General features: G+C 41.4%; 3 protein-coding genes across 3 annotated transcripts; all 3 read right to left on the reverse strand.

Annotated features, from left to right (window-relative positions):
* Nucleotides 1-6661: 6661 nt before the first annotated feature.
* BCR41DRAFT_426169 (hypothetical protein) lies at nt 6662-9974 on the reverse strand. The gene is made up of 3 exons (XM_022030693.1): nt 9326-9974; nt 8607-9114; nt 6662-7081 (listed from the first exon to the last, which is right to left on the reverse strand). The coding sequence occupies exons 1-3, from the start codon at nt 9917-9919 to the stop codon at nt 6684-6686; spliced, it is 1500 nt and encodes a 499-aa protein (XP_021876175.1). The 5' UTR covers nt 9920-9974; the 3' UTR covers nt 6662-6683.
* Nucleotides 9975-10379: 405 nt separating this feature from the next.
* Nucleotides 10380-12106, reverse strand: BCR41DRAFT_426170 (hypothetical protein). The gene has a single exon (XM_022030694.1). It carries the CDS (start codon nt 12076-12078, stop codon nt 10561-10563), a length of 1518 nt encoding a protein of 505 aa, XP_021876176.1. The 5' UTR covers nt 12079-12106; the 3' UTR covers nt 10380-10560.
* A 526-nt stretch (nt 12107-12632) lies between these two features.
* BCR41DRAFT_363308 (hypothetical protein) lies at nt 12633-14170 on the reverse strand (the record flags this gene model as incomplete). Its single annotated transcript, XM_022025871.1, has 1 exon — nt 12633-14170. The coding sequence occupies exon 1, from the start codon at nt 14152-14154 to the stop codon at nt 12634-12636; it is 1521 nt and encodes a 506-aa protein (XP_021876177.1). The 5' UTR covers nt 14155-14170.
* Between the last annotated feature and the right edge of the window lie 479 nt (nt 14171-14649).

Genomic DNA, 14649 nt, shown 5'->3' on the forward strand with positions numbered 1-14649 from the left:
ATAAAAATAGCCTAGGTATACAGTGCATTTTTTGGGACGCTGAATGCATGATACGTAAGTGGTAGTGCAATATAATCGATGGTCAGTGCACGTGATACCTAATAAATTTATTCATTTGTAATTTCTGTAAAGGTCATGTGCACTACACTGCGCAAAGAACTGCATAGAGTCCTCGCCAAAAAGTCATAAACTGGATATATTTTTCAGGCTTTTAAATTGAATAGAATACTTCCACTTTTAGACGCAGGAAAAATACGTACAAACTCAAAATTTTAATTTTTACGAGAGCGTTTTCGATTGATAAGAGGCTCGTCCTCAGACTCGCTATCCTCTATCACATTAAACATGCTTCCAGCATCTAGCGTAAGATCCACTATCTCAGGGCCTAGGGTAACAGCTTCAGCTCGCTCTTGATTTAGTACTCTAATGAGTTCTGCATCCCACTCACTATTGTCGACTTTGAAAGTGTCACTAAGGTCCACAATAGGCTCGTTTTCATCAAAAACCTCTTGATAAACCTCTTCGACTATTTCTTCCTGTGCATGACTCCTCTCGTTATAGTATCTCATGCCAATTTTCACAGACTTCTTCCATACAGAGTAAAAGACTTTACACGGAATCTGGGAAAACAAGCTTAGTAGCCTTTTTTTCAGCAAGATGGATGTCATTGTCACCATTGCTCTCGAGGCAATTATGTTTTTCACAACTGCCCAGATCTTCTCAATAGGTTGTAGCTCGCAATGGTAGGGTGGAGTCTTGAGGATTTCATGTCCACCATTCTCCTGGGCTATTTTACTGATAGAGAAATACGACTCATCAGGAAGAGCGTTAACCAATTCCATAAGCTCGTTTTTGTTCAGTGCTTTTCCATTTTCCCTTGTTGGAATAACAATCTCCTTGCCCGTGAGCCACTCTTTGATAGTTTTCACAGTGTCGCTCTTGGTTGGTTTCCTGTTTTTCTTGTGAAAGTGATATGAAGCGCCATCAAGATGGATTTTACAAGGGCCAAGTCCCATCTTATTGAGATTCTCACAAAGTCGCTTAAAGATACTATCGAACAAACTAGCGTTGAAGTTTCCATGATAATCGTGATCTGTTGCCACGACCCCTGCATTCCTGATCTCCTCAGGTACGTCATCCCACAGTTCAGCCTCCTGCTCTTGGCCTTTTTTTGATTGAGGCTTTGGTCCCTTTGATGGCCAAACATACACGCTATCATTAACGAATTTGCCTTCAACCTTTTTAGCAGCTTCATCATAATATACAATGAAGGCTGCAAATATAACCATGATTGGTTTCCTTCCTGCATCGTTAATGACACCACCGCCACTTTGCACCCAACGTCTTGCTGCAGCATGGTCAATGTGGCAGTAAGACTCGTCCAAGAAGACCTCTGGAGTCCTAGGCACCCAACTGCCGTCTACTAGTTTTAAATTCTTAAGACGGCGCTTCAGGTAAGTAGCTCGGAAGGCAATATTCTCCTTGGAGTCGTGCAAAAAGTTCTGTCGGACCCCTTTACCCCAATACAGTCCCATTTTACGGAGGTCGCGAGTGATTGATCTTGCTGATCTGTCGATTTCAAAGTCTTCTTTCAGTTGGTTTGCAATTAAACCCGCAGAATTAGGAGTCCCGCTCTTGTTTGATTCAACTATGATATTCAGCACCTTCGAGTTTAAATCCTTGTCCGCTTCTTTTTTAGGGCGACCAGTTCTTCCTCGCCCTGTCATTTCGACGATGCCTGTTTGTGCATATTTAATTGCTGCCACACAAGTGTTTCTCCCTACACCCATCAGAATCGAAAGGTCCATTGCTCTGTTGTCTGTCTTCTTAAACCAGTCTTGGACTGCTGGTGGCGCATTCATTATAGCATTATATGTATGAGCTATTATCGCGTATTCGTCTTTAGTAACGGACGCTTTACTGCGTGTAAATGCCTTTTTTCTCTCTCCAGTTTGTTTGTCTGACAAGAATGGATTTAAATCGAGGGTATTGGGACGCTCACCGAATTGCTCTAATGAGGTAGAACTCCTTGGCTCGTTTCTGGGAGGAGTAATCCATTGATATTCGGTAGGAGACCTAATAGGGGAGAGATCGGCTTCAGTGGGCAGTTGTGGCGATCTTCGAGGCGGAGTGAAGGGTGTGCCTGAAATCATTTGGTCGATATTTCCTTCGCTATACCAACCACCAAGATCGTTGTATGAGAGTAGGTTATTGATATCAAAAGGGAAAGACATTTTACTATCTGAAGATTGCGAATAAAGTAGGTTGACAATGAGGATGAGATCGAGAATGAGATTGAGAATGATGTTCCCATTTCTCGCAAATTCTAATATTTCTAATTAAAAACGAAGATTGAATTGGTTTGGTGGCCATGCATCTAATTCATTCCTTCTATTCAAAAAATATATGCATTTTTGTCTTCGTACGTAAATTTTTATTTTTCAAATTTTTAATTCAAATTGAGTATTGTAAAATATATCCAGTTTATGACTTTTTGGCGAGGACTCTATGAACTTCGTCCTCAGGCTGGTGACGAGACTGAGAAATGAGTTCTTTGCGCCAGAGGGTCAAGCTTGTCGCTCTTTTTGGCTAGACTCTTTCAAATATAAATGGTTTACTTAACAAAATTCTTATAATTGAAAAGGACTAACCAAAAAGAGTGACAAGCTTGACCCTCTGCTGCGCACTAAAGATTGTCACGTCACAATGACCCAGAAAATGGCACGTGGCTGATTTGAAAAAAATATTTTCTCACGCAAAAGCCTAACCTTGAAATAAAGGAACAAATTTATCAGTTGTCGCTCCTTTCTTTCCTTTGCTCCACTTCATTTTCGCCACCTTTTTCATATTTCACCACTTACCTCTTTTATTCATTCCAAGCCTTCATTTATTGCCTTTTTTTTCCTTTCCTTCTTTTTTTTTTTGCCTTACACATTTTTCATTATTGTTTCCATATCGTGACCACGGGTGAAAGAGTAAGAATATACCTTTGCCTATTTAGCCATCATTCTCCCTGCATTTCAACCACACTCAGTCCCACTCATCTTAATTTTCAATGGCCACCACAAGGAGCTCAACACAAAAAAACATGGCTGCAAATGATTCCACAGAGAACCAAGCACAAAAAAAAATGACTGCAAATAAGCCTGAGGATGCCTCCACACTCAATAAACGAAAAAGAGTAAACCAGCACCCACAACGAAAAAAGTGCGCACTTCTACTGCTGAACTGCGTTGTCGAGGGAGAAGCAACGTCGTTCCCAGTAGAGATTTTCTGCGATAAAACGGTCGGGATGCTCAAGCAAGCCATCAAGGTAGCAAAGAAGCCAGAACTTGATCATGTTGCTGCAGATAAGCTCATCCTCTACAAGGTCTCCATCCCTGACAAAGGCGAGGCCATCTTTGAGTCAGAAATCGAGTCAAAAGAGGCTCTCACAATCGCGTCAATGGAGCTCGGGGAGATATTTAATTCTGAACTTCCAAAGGAAACTATCCATGTTTTTGTCAAGCCACCACAGCGAGGTATATCCTTGGCTCTTGATGGACTGATTGTTGATATTTTCAGCTGATGAAGCTTGGTTTGTATCTTAAACGGCCATGTGCATAATATCACCATTTGGTTTGTGTCTTGATAACTCAACGTTCTTTCTCATTATTCGCTTTTGATACTTAGGTCAGAAAAGAAAACAAGATGGAGATTCTGGTGAGTGCTTTTGGCCGAGAATCTGGTTATTGATCATTTTAGAGTGATGTGCAATAAATCAAAAATATTGACTTTGATCACTCTATCTCCTTTATCAGAGTCACCCTCTAAAAAAGCTCGTCCAAGTATAGGTAGCAGAAGTGCTCTTACGGATGCGATTACAGAAGCAGGACTTGTAACGAAAGGGATAGTGAATGGTGACCCTGTAATCTCGCCTCTAAACTCGAAAGAGAGGGTCAAGCTGCTTTCGTACATGGGGGAGGAGTTATCAGGAGATAGTATTTACTGCAGCATTATTAGCGTGGCTTGCGAGCTCCGAAATTCTGGTGGTATCAAGGATTCCAAAATATTGACTGCCCCTGAGGGTCGTATCTTCCCTATTGCTAAAACAAGGCATCTTTATATCAGAGATGAATATAAAGAGCTTTATGACCATATTACATCCAAATTAAGTACCCCTCATGAAGTAACTCGTTTGAACCGACTCTTTGTCACTGGAACGCCTGGAATTGGGAAGTCAGCCTTTTTGGTCTATTTTGCCATCCGCCTCCTTGCCGAACACGATGAGGAAAATCCACCGATTATTATTTTCCATGAGAAGCAGAGTACCGAATGTTATGCCTACGGAGGAACAACTTGCCGACGTTATGGGGAGAGAGTAGATTTCAAAAATTTCCTTGACCAACGTGAAACGTGGTATTTAGTTGATAGTGGTGAAAATCCTCAACCAGGTGAAGCCAGGACGATATTTTCAGCATCGCCAAGAACTCTCTATGGGCATTACGATGAACTCACCAAGGAAAATACACCAAATAGCTACTATCACATGTCACTCTGGAGTCTGGATGAGCTTAAGGAATGTAGAGCCAATGTAAAGTTTTTTCATGTAGTGAGTGAAGCATTTTTGGAGGAGCTTTTTTACGACTTGGGGGGCGTGCCAAGACAGGTTCTACAGGCTCCAGCCGACGTACTATCCGATAATCAAAAATATACTGAGCGTGCTAAAAAAGCTGCGTTTCTCCGCGTCAATGATGCCATTAGAACACTCGAGAAACCAGCAGATCTTCTAAGCCTCTTTGCACGAGGAAAAGATGCGAGTGGATTTAGTTGTTTACTACATAGAGTCCCCACTTCTGACCATCTCGACTTCTACCTGGTGTGGGCATCTCGTTGGGTCGAATCACAGATTATGGACAAAATAAAAGATGACACGTGGGTCGATGTGTTGGCGAGACTTGTCAAAGGCGGAGAGGATATAGATAAAGGCCCACTATTTGAAATCTATGCTCATCACTTATTTCGACGTGGTGATATTAGATTTCCCTTTAGGGATCTCCAGTCAGGCGAAACAGGATTTCTTGATTTTCCAGCAAATCCAGAAGAGGTGTTTATCCGGACTTCAGAGGAATTATCAGGGCTCACTCAAGCAGCTGGCAAGTTGTTTGTACCAAAACATTCTAAATTTCCGTGCATTGATTTTGCATTGGGACCCAACGAGCTATTTCAGATCACAGTATCAGAGAAGCATCCGATCAAGCAAGCACCATTCAGGAAGATAATTGATTATATTACTGGAGACCAATCAAAGTCGAAGGGAAGTGATGATATTTTCCTCTATTTTGTGGTGCCAGGAGACGTATATGGCGATTTTAAAGTTCAGAACTTTCTTACCGCCAGAAATACGGTCGTCCAGAAGCCATATAAATGCTTAAAACATGTAAGTCAGCGTGTCATAAAAATCGACATCGAAGCTGCATATTCAGGAGGATCAGCCGGTACGAATCTGGAGAATTAAATCGAATAGCAATCAAGTGGATGGAAAATTATCTTTTTTTAAAAAAAGCATTATACCCGTTCCTTGAGGATTTTTTACAATGGTTCATTCTTTATGAATGAAGCCATCATTATCCACTTACCCTTTATGCAAAAGTCAAGGTAGTGTTCTAGGGGGATCTAAGGGTGCAATAAAGGTATCTTTATTCAGGGGGAACTATGCTACAGAACTAGATAGAAAAGTAGACCTATTTATACTAGTTAATGTCCTGTTGCAAGGAATGCTCTAGAAATATGGGCGAAATACTATGTTGGACAAAATTATTATAGTGATTTCGCTTGCACTTTAGACAAAGGCGGTAGCGCTTTTAAATCGGTCCTACACACATACTTATTGAGGGCCCGTCATAACCGCTGTTGCATATTTCGTTTAATTGCAGCCCTCCAGCCCACATAAATAGGATCTTTATATATAGAAAACAAATGAATAAATGCTCGGATAATGTGGTGCTGCGTGCAATGTTTTAACCTAATTGATATTGCTTATACATGATCTCTGTCACTCAGGAAATTAAAACAAAACCTGTGAGGAAAAAATAAACCTCAACGTGCAGATTATTATTTTTTGCCAGTAAAAAACCTCTGCGATACTCTCTATGAGCGTTATGATGCCATTCTCTTGGACCGTGTTATTCGTCTATTTTTTGAGTTGGCTTTATCAGATGGCTGTACCTTTTTTTGGCTTATTAACCTCTGGTGTTGCTTCAGGAGATGCTTCGACTCGGGAATTTTTTCAAATTTAAAAAAGAGACCTCCAGCCAAAATGTCAAGTTTGGTCCCAGCCTGAGAGAGAAGTGTCTGCAAGAGCAAGCCAGATTTGCCTTTCAGTACGTGCATGTGCACATGAACTTCGTCCTCAGACTGGTGACGAGCCTTGCTCAGGCCCTCTGTAACCAAGATTTCTGTTTGGTTTAGGATTCGCATAATTGTCATACGGATGTGGTGCTTTTGATTGTGGTCTTTTAGCTTTCAGTACAGCACTTGGCGCTGCTTTTTTAAAGAATAATTAATAGCCAAAATTTTGTGAATTAAAGATGAATGTTTGTTTTCATCAAAAGGTGAGCCAAAGGTGAGCCGGTAGGGCACTCAACAATTGTGTTGATATTTAGTTTACTTCTTTTTTGTTCTAGGTTTTTACCAAGAATATTCTAGGGTTTATCATCGGCTGCTTGAGCTCTGATCCCTAATTGATAGGGATGATGGTTCTCAACTCTTCCAGGATGGTTCCTTTGTTTAGGAAAGGACTCTATAGTATTCTTTAATTGATCTTGGGTTTCAGCCTCAGGAAGCGACCGTTCTTCGTTTGGTGCAACAACAAGTTGCCTAGTTTTGTTCATGGCTTCCTGGATATCAGTCAGATCTTTGATCATTTGATAATGGACCTCAGCCATGTCGAGTTTGTCAGTGAGAGCTTTGTTCATCTGCTCAAACTTCAGTCTAGCTGCTTCAGCATCTTCGGTAGGAAGGGCTGGATTGATGATTGCCGCATTGTAATGAACGGTCGTCTTCATCTTCTCATCCAAACAATTTTGGTAATTGACATCAGCTTGAATGAGTCATTCTTTTAGCTGGTTCAACAGTGCTTGGGATGGGGCTTCCGCTTCCGCAAGCGTTGGTAGAGATCTGGCTCGGGGTTGATCCAAGTAGAGGGATTATCGTCTCCTCCGGTAGGATAGAAGTAACGACCATAAGGTAGGTGCCAGGCGGCGTAGTTTATCACGTTCCAGATTTGGAAGCAAATCAACAAAAGATCGCCCTGATTTACAATGCCCTGTCTCTCAATAAAAATAAACATTCAAGTGGGGCTGAATAGTGAGGCATATCTTTTAATGACACGAGCAGTAGCATACCTTGATGCCCTATGTATTTAGCTGCGCTCACACAACTATACAGCTCTGGTTATTTCCCAGACAGATTCAATGCTCTGTTCCTTACTCAATGATTTCGGACCACTGGTAGACGCGCGCTGTTACAGGTACTTAACGTGTTGCAACGCGTTTACACTTATAAGGACATAAAATCCAAAACAGTGATGGGGAAGGAGAGCCTAGAAATGGTGAAGAGGAAGAAGGATTTCAGTAGAATTAGTTACTCTTTGATCTACTGAATTATAAAACTGCAACAAAAAAGAAAAAAAAAAAGGTGATGATAATAAATGGTACAAAAGGAACAACAGGGTAGCGCGGATGAATACGAACGCGTCTATTGAGACTATACAACCCAGCTATGGTGAAGGAGTCCTATATCCGTATCTTTGTTGACTTATGCATGCGACGAGACTCAACCCATCCCGCCACGATCCACCCTTACCATACCAATAATTCACATTCATCAGCTAGTTTAAAGTGTGTACCCGAGCTACCTTTAACATGATAATGTGATAATGAGGGCTACTTGAGTCTACTAGATAAGCCGCACTGGGTGTTATTCATTTGCACAAACAATCAGTAACTCAAGGATGTTTAAGTTCTAAAGGGCACAGCCCGGTGGCCTTTATCTACTTTGTCGCTTCTTTGTTTTTTTTTTTGTTTTTTTTTTTTTTTTTTTTTTTCAGTGGAGAATAAGTAACGTTGGCCACAGGGGACAGGATGACGATACCCCATGATTGGCCTTCCAAAATAGCACTTTTAAATGAACTTGATTGATACATTATGTATAAAGAGTTCCTTGAGATGCAAAAGCTGGCTATAATATCATTTCAATCAAAATGTAAAGTTTATTTTAATTTCATATCTTATGACTATGACCAAGGCTATTGTCCTCCATACCAGGCGAAGCTATGACAATGCATTTAATCTATTGGTAGAATATTCTATATGACATAAAAAAGCTTTCCAGCCCCTCATTGTTCAGATCACCATTCACCCATCTAAACCTTGGCCAGTTGTTCACCATCCATTTCGCATCCTCAAGCTGCATTTGCTGGTAGCGATCACTTCTGAAGCTTAGCGTATGTAGTCTCTTCAGATTAGCTAGTTCATCCAGACCTGTTCTTAATCTCAAGTCCAATGTCCGTCTACGTAGATTCTTTGGGCACCTTAGGTCAAGATACTCTAGTCGAGTCAACTTACCAAGCTGTCTAAACGCGATGCGTGCCTTTGCCATGCCTTCTTCAGTCTTTTGATCAACATCCGCCTCAAGATGAATAATCAGGTGAGTCAACCCAGTACTAACCCATTCTGCTCCATTGACAATCTCTGCCACCGTAATTTTAAGTCCTTCCAGTCTTTTCAGTCGTGGACAATTTGATAAAATAGTCTGAGCAACACCACTGTTGTTTGTCTCAAATACCAACATCTCAACTGTCTCACAGAGTCTCCAAAGCCTTGTCTTTATTAGCCGTCCATTATCCATCACCTCTTGCTTGTCAGCTAGCAACTCCTGCAAAGAGAGCTGACTAGATTCATAAATAGAGACGTTTAGCCGTTTTAATTCAGTCATCCGTCTGAGAAGTGCTGCCAAATCCTTGTCTTTTATCATCTCCTCAAAGAAATACAGAGCTGACAAATTATTCAGAGTCCAAGGATGCCGAAGGAGCACTACCTTGTAGAAGTCTGGTTGATCTTGGTCGTTCCAGCTCTGAATGTGCAATGAACACAGTGCTGGACAACTCCTTACAAACATCCCGAGACAATACCAGTTACTGTACGGATGCGGAGGGTCGACTATCCGGACATACTCAATATGCAGTGTGTGTATATTTGGGAAAAATATACTCGCTGTTCTCGCCACTTAGAAAGCTGATAGGTAGCTGGCGAATGGCTATATACCTCAATTCCAAGTGCCTAACTTTCTTGCAGACTTGAAGGAAGAGGTCGGCTGCAACATCGATATCGTTGCGATTAACCTCCAAGTGGTTGAGGTTGGTGCATTCTAGCAAAGCTTCCCAGAAACCTGGCGGATACTCAACATAATCGCTCAGTTGAAAGCTAGTGATGATGAAGCTATGGGCCTTAATCTGGTTGATAAGGTGGACCGGTGTGGGCCATGAGCACTGTCCTTTGTATGCGATGGACTGAAGCCTCTGTAACGACTCAAACTCCTCTGGGAAAGGAACTTTAAATGCGTAGCTTTCAAATGTAATCTCTTCAATGTATTCCTTGTGCCTCTGTACTGCTTTACTGCTAGGATCTCTTTGCGGTCCGACAATGATTTTCCTCCATATGAGGCTGATAAAAGTCCTATGAAAAGCCTTGGAGACGCGGATACAGTTTAAAATGTCCTTTTGGTCGAGCAGTTCACCAATGGGTAAGAGAATTTCTGGAATCTCGAAGGGATTCAGCTTAAGGTTGTCCATGTTACGAAGAGATGGAGTCGATGAGACATGAGAGTGAAGGAAAAAAAAATGTGACTGGATTTGCGCTGCTAAACTGGTGAGCAGCATTGAATGATTGCAGACATGGATATAGTCGGATATAGTCCACAAAGCTCTTTTGAACAAGAGAGTCGTCTAGCATCCCGTCAAACACTCAGCAATTGCTATCCATGCACAATTTGTTCATAGCGTGGATAAGAGAGGGACAAGACTGATGAATACTCAAAGCTGAGATGTATAGCTGTGAAAGTAAAAGTTCGACGCTGAACCTGGCAACGGCACAACAGCGGTAGGAGCATTCTAGGGACCATTGTATACTCTCTCTATACCAACGCTGTGAAAAGAACCGTATAAGAGAAAGGAGCAATAGTAAGGAAAAGAAGGAGGAATCAAACGAAAGCGAGATTCAGCCATCTCTTCAACCTGCTGCACAACTCGTTAGGCAGCAATAAAATATAAAATAAAGCCCCTATTTTGAGACATATGCATGGTGCGTAGGCTATTCAACTTGGGAAGTTATTCTTTATTGGGTAGTTTCTGCGATGCAATGCTCTGTACATATTTTTATTGCTGTGGTGGTTCTTATACCATCATTATCATTTAGATCGTATAGCGATTGTCAGGAAGTAGAAATGCACTAAAAGGCCCATGTGTAAGATCTCCATCTCTATATCAGAGTATGATCTGATAATACTTTCCTCTATAATCCATTACTTATTGGATATGTTATGCGATTCAAAGAACTCTTTCAGTAAAGCAGCTGCATCTTTCTCATCGTTCAGAACACCACTCACACTTCTGATACTTGGCCAGTTGCTCACCATCCATTTCGCATCCTCAAGCTGCATTTGCTGGTGACTATCACTTTCAACCCTTAGCGTATCTAGTCTCTTCAGGTTGGCTAGTTCATTCAGACCTGCTCTTAGTCTCATGTCCAGTGTCCGTCTACGTAAATTCTTTGGGCCCCACCCTGTTAGCATAAGATATTCAAGCTGAGTCAATTTGTCTAGTTGTCTAAACGCAATACGGGCCTTTGCCATGCCTTCTTCAGTCTCTTGATCAATGTCTGCCTTAAGATAGATAATCAAGCGAGTCAATCCAGTACAAACCCATTCTGCTCCATCGACAATCTCTGATACTGTAATTATAAATCCATCCAGTGTTTTTAGTCGTGGACAATTTGATAAAATAGTCTGGCCGCCAATACCGTTATTTGTTCCAAACATCAACGTCTCAACTGTCTCACAGAGCCTCCGAAGCCTTGTCTTTCGTACTAGTTGTCCATTATCCACCACCTCTTGCCTGTCAGCTAGCAGCTCCTGTAAAGAAAACTGGCCAAATTTACATGTAGAGAGGTGTAGCCGTTTTAATTCAGTCATCCGTCTGAGAAGCGCTGCTATATCTTCATCCTCGATTGTGATATGGGTACATAGATCCGACAGCTTATTCAGAGTCCAAGGATGCTGAAGGAGCGCTATCTTGTAGAAGTCTTCTCTATCTTGGTTCTCACCCCCAAAGCGCAATGAACACAATGCTGGACAATTTCTTACAAACATCCCAAGACAATACCAGTTACTGTACGGATGCGGAGGGTCGACTATCCGGACATACTCAATATACAGTGTGTGTATATTTGGGAAAATATACTCGCTGTTCTCGCCACTTAGAAAGCTGATAGGTAGCTGGCGAATGGCTACATACCTCAATTCCAAGTGCCAAAGTCTCCTGCAGACTTGAAGGAATGGATCGACTGCAACATCGATATCTTTGTTATGAACCACTAAGTGGTTGAGGCTAGGGCATTCTAGCAAAGCCTTCCAGAACACTGGCGGATACTCAATATGTTTGGTCAAGTGAAGAATGGTGATGATGGAGCTGTGAGCCTTGATTTGGTTGATAAGGTGGATTGGTGTGGGCCATGAACACCACCATGTGTATGCGATGGACTGAAGCCTCTGTAGCGACTCATACTTCTCTGGGAATGAGTCGTTAAACTTGTAGCTTTCAAATGTGATCTGTTCAATGTATTCCTTGTGCTTCTGTACTGCTTTACTGTCGGGATCTCTTTCCTGTCCGACAGTGATTTTCCTCCATATGAGACTGATAAAAGCCCTATGGAAAGCCTTGGAGGCGCAGATACAGTTTAAAATGTCCTCTTGGTCGAGAAGTTCGGCAATGAGTAAGAGGATTTCTGGAATCTCGAAGGGATTCGGCTTAAGATTGTTCATGTTGCAAAGAAATGTCGATGGAGTGTGATCATGGATAAAGAGAGACACAGAAATTCAAAGCCCTTTTAATACATCAATTTGTGCTTGACAGTTCGCCACCAACTCATTTGATTGGCTAGGTTTTTGTCCTTTCCTGCGGCTGATTAACTGTTGTAATTCTGAACATGTCTGATACATTCTTGGAACCATTGTAAACTCTCTCTATATCAACGCTGTGAAAAGGAACGTATAATAGAAAGGAGTAATAGTGAGCAAAAGAACAAATAGGAATCAAACAAAGGCGAGACTCAGCAACCTCTTCAACTAATCCATCTCCTGCAGCAAACTAAGTTGCTGCACAACTCGTTAGGCAGCTATATAAAATAAAATAAAATAAAACCCCTATATTGATACAAACGCATGTTGCATAGACATTCAACTTGGGAGGTCATTCTCTATTGGATAGTTCCTGCTTTTTACATATTTTATTACTGTGGTGATTCTTATCACCTTCATTATGTGTAAGATCTCTGTCTCTATATCAGAGTATGACCTGATAATACTTTCCTCTATATTTTATTGTCTAATGGATATATTATGTGATTCAAAGAACCCTTTCAGCAAATCCGCTGTCTCTTTCTCATCGTTCAGAACACCATTCACACCTCTAATCCTTGGCCAGTTGCTCACTATCCATTTCGCATCCTCAAGCTGCATTCGCTGGCAACCATCACCTATAATCCTTAGCCAATCTAGTCTCTTCAGATTGGCTAGTTCATTCAGACCTGCTCTTAATCTCAAGTCCAGTGTCCGTCTACTTCGATTCCATAAGCCCTGTGTTAGCATAAGATATTCAAGCCGAGTCAGTTTACCTAGTTGTCTAAACGTAATACGTGCCTTTGCCATCCCTTCCTCAGTCTCTTGATCAATGTCTGCCTTAAGATAGATAATCAAGCGAGTCAATCCAGTACAAACCCATTCTGCTCCATCGACAATCTCTGATACTGTAATTATAAATCCATCCAGTGTTTTTAGTCGTGGACAATTTGATAAAATAGTCTGGCCACCAATATTGTTATTGTATATCCCGAATACCAACGTCTCAACTGTCTCACAGAGCCTCCGAAGCCTTGTCTTTCGTACTAGTTGTCCATTATCCACCACCTCTTGCCTGTCAGCTAGCAGCTCCTGTAAAGAAAACTGGCCAAATTTACATGTAGAGAGGTGTAGCTGTTTTAATTCAGTCATCCGTCTGAGAAGCGCTGCTATATCCTCGTCCTCGATGGTGATATAGGCACATAGGTCTGATAAATTATTCAGAGTCCAAGGATGCTGAAGGAGTGCTACCTTGTAGAAGTCTTCTTTATCTCGGCTCTGACCCTTAATTTCCAGTGAACACAATGCTGGACAACTCCTTACAAACATCCCAAGACAATACCAGTTGCTGTACGGATATGAAGGATCGGTTATCCTGACATGGTCAATACGGAGTGTGTGTATATTTGGGAAAATATATTCACTGTGCTCTCTACTAAGAATGTTGATAGGGAACTGGTGAATGGTTATATGGTCCAGTTCCAAGTGCCGAAGTCTCATGCAAACTTGAAGGAATAAGTCAACTCCAACATCGATATCTATGCGATTAATCTCCAAGTGGTTGAGATTGGTGCATTCTAGCAAAACCTTCCAGAACTCTGGCGGATACTCAATATGTTTGGTCAAGTGAAGAATGGTGATGATGGAGCTGTGAGCCTTGATTTGGTTGATAAGGTGGATTGGTGTGGGCCATGAACACCACCATGTGTATGCGATGGACTGAAGCCTCTGTAACGACTCATACTTCTCTGGGAATGAATCATTAAATGTGTAGTTGTCAAATGTAATTTCTTCTATGTATTCCTTGTGCTTCTGTACTGCTTTACTGTCAGGATCTCCTTTCGGTCCGACAGTGATTTTCCTCCATATGAGACTGATAAGAATTCTATGAAAAGCCTTGGAGACGCGGATACAGTTTAGGAGGTCGCTTCGCTCGAGCAGCTCCCCAATGAGTAAGAGGATTTCCGGAATCTCGAAGGGATTCAGCTTAGGGTTGTCCATGTTACGAAGAGATGATGTCGATGGAGTGAGAAAAAAAAAAAGGTTGGATTTTTCAGTCCATGCTTGATTTTAAGACCATATAATTCGTAACCTCTTTAAATAGGAAGGGACAAGGCGTGAATCTTTCGCATCGTCTCGGATATGAGCAAAATTTAAACCCGATCGATAGGCACTAGCAGGATATCATTTAGCGCTATTCCGAGCGACCATCAAGTCTTTTCATAGCCGTAGTATCAGGAACTGAGGTTTAACTATGGTGGACAGTTAACAAATACTGATCGATTTGATCGATGGATACCGCTTTATTAAAAAAAAAAAAAAAAAAAAAAAAAGAGAATGTTGTTCGTAGACAAATCTGCATCTTGACAACAGTCAAGCCTATGTTTGCTGTTGTGAAGCCAAGTTTTCTATTTACTATTATTATTATATATATATTTTAACACGTCTTTACATAATTGGCTGTCAAGACACGAAAAGTTGACTCTTTCCTTGATG

The sequence above is a fragment of the Lobosporangium transversale genome (assembly GCF_002105155.1).
Source record: "Lobosporangium transversale strain NRRL 3116 chromosome Unknown BCR41scaffold_62, whole genome shotgun sequence".
In the NCBI taxonomy this organism is placed as follows: domain Eukaryota; kingdom Fungi; phylum Mortierellomycota; class Mortierellomycetes; order Mortierellales; family Mortierellaceae; genus Lobosporangium; species Lobosporangium transversale.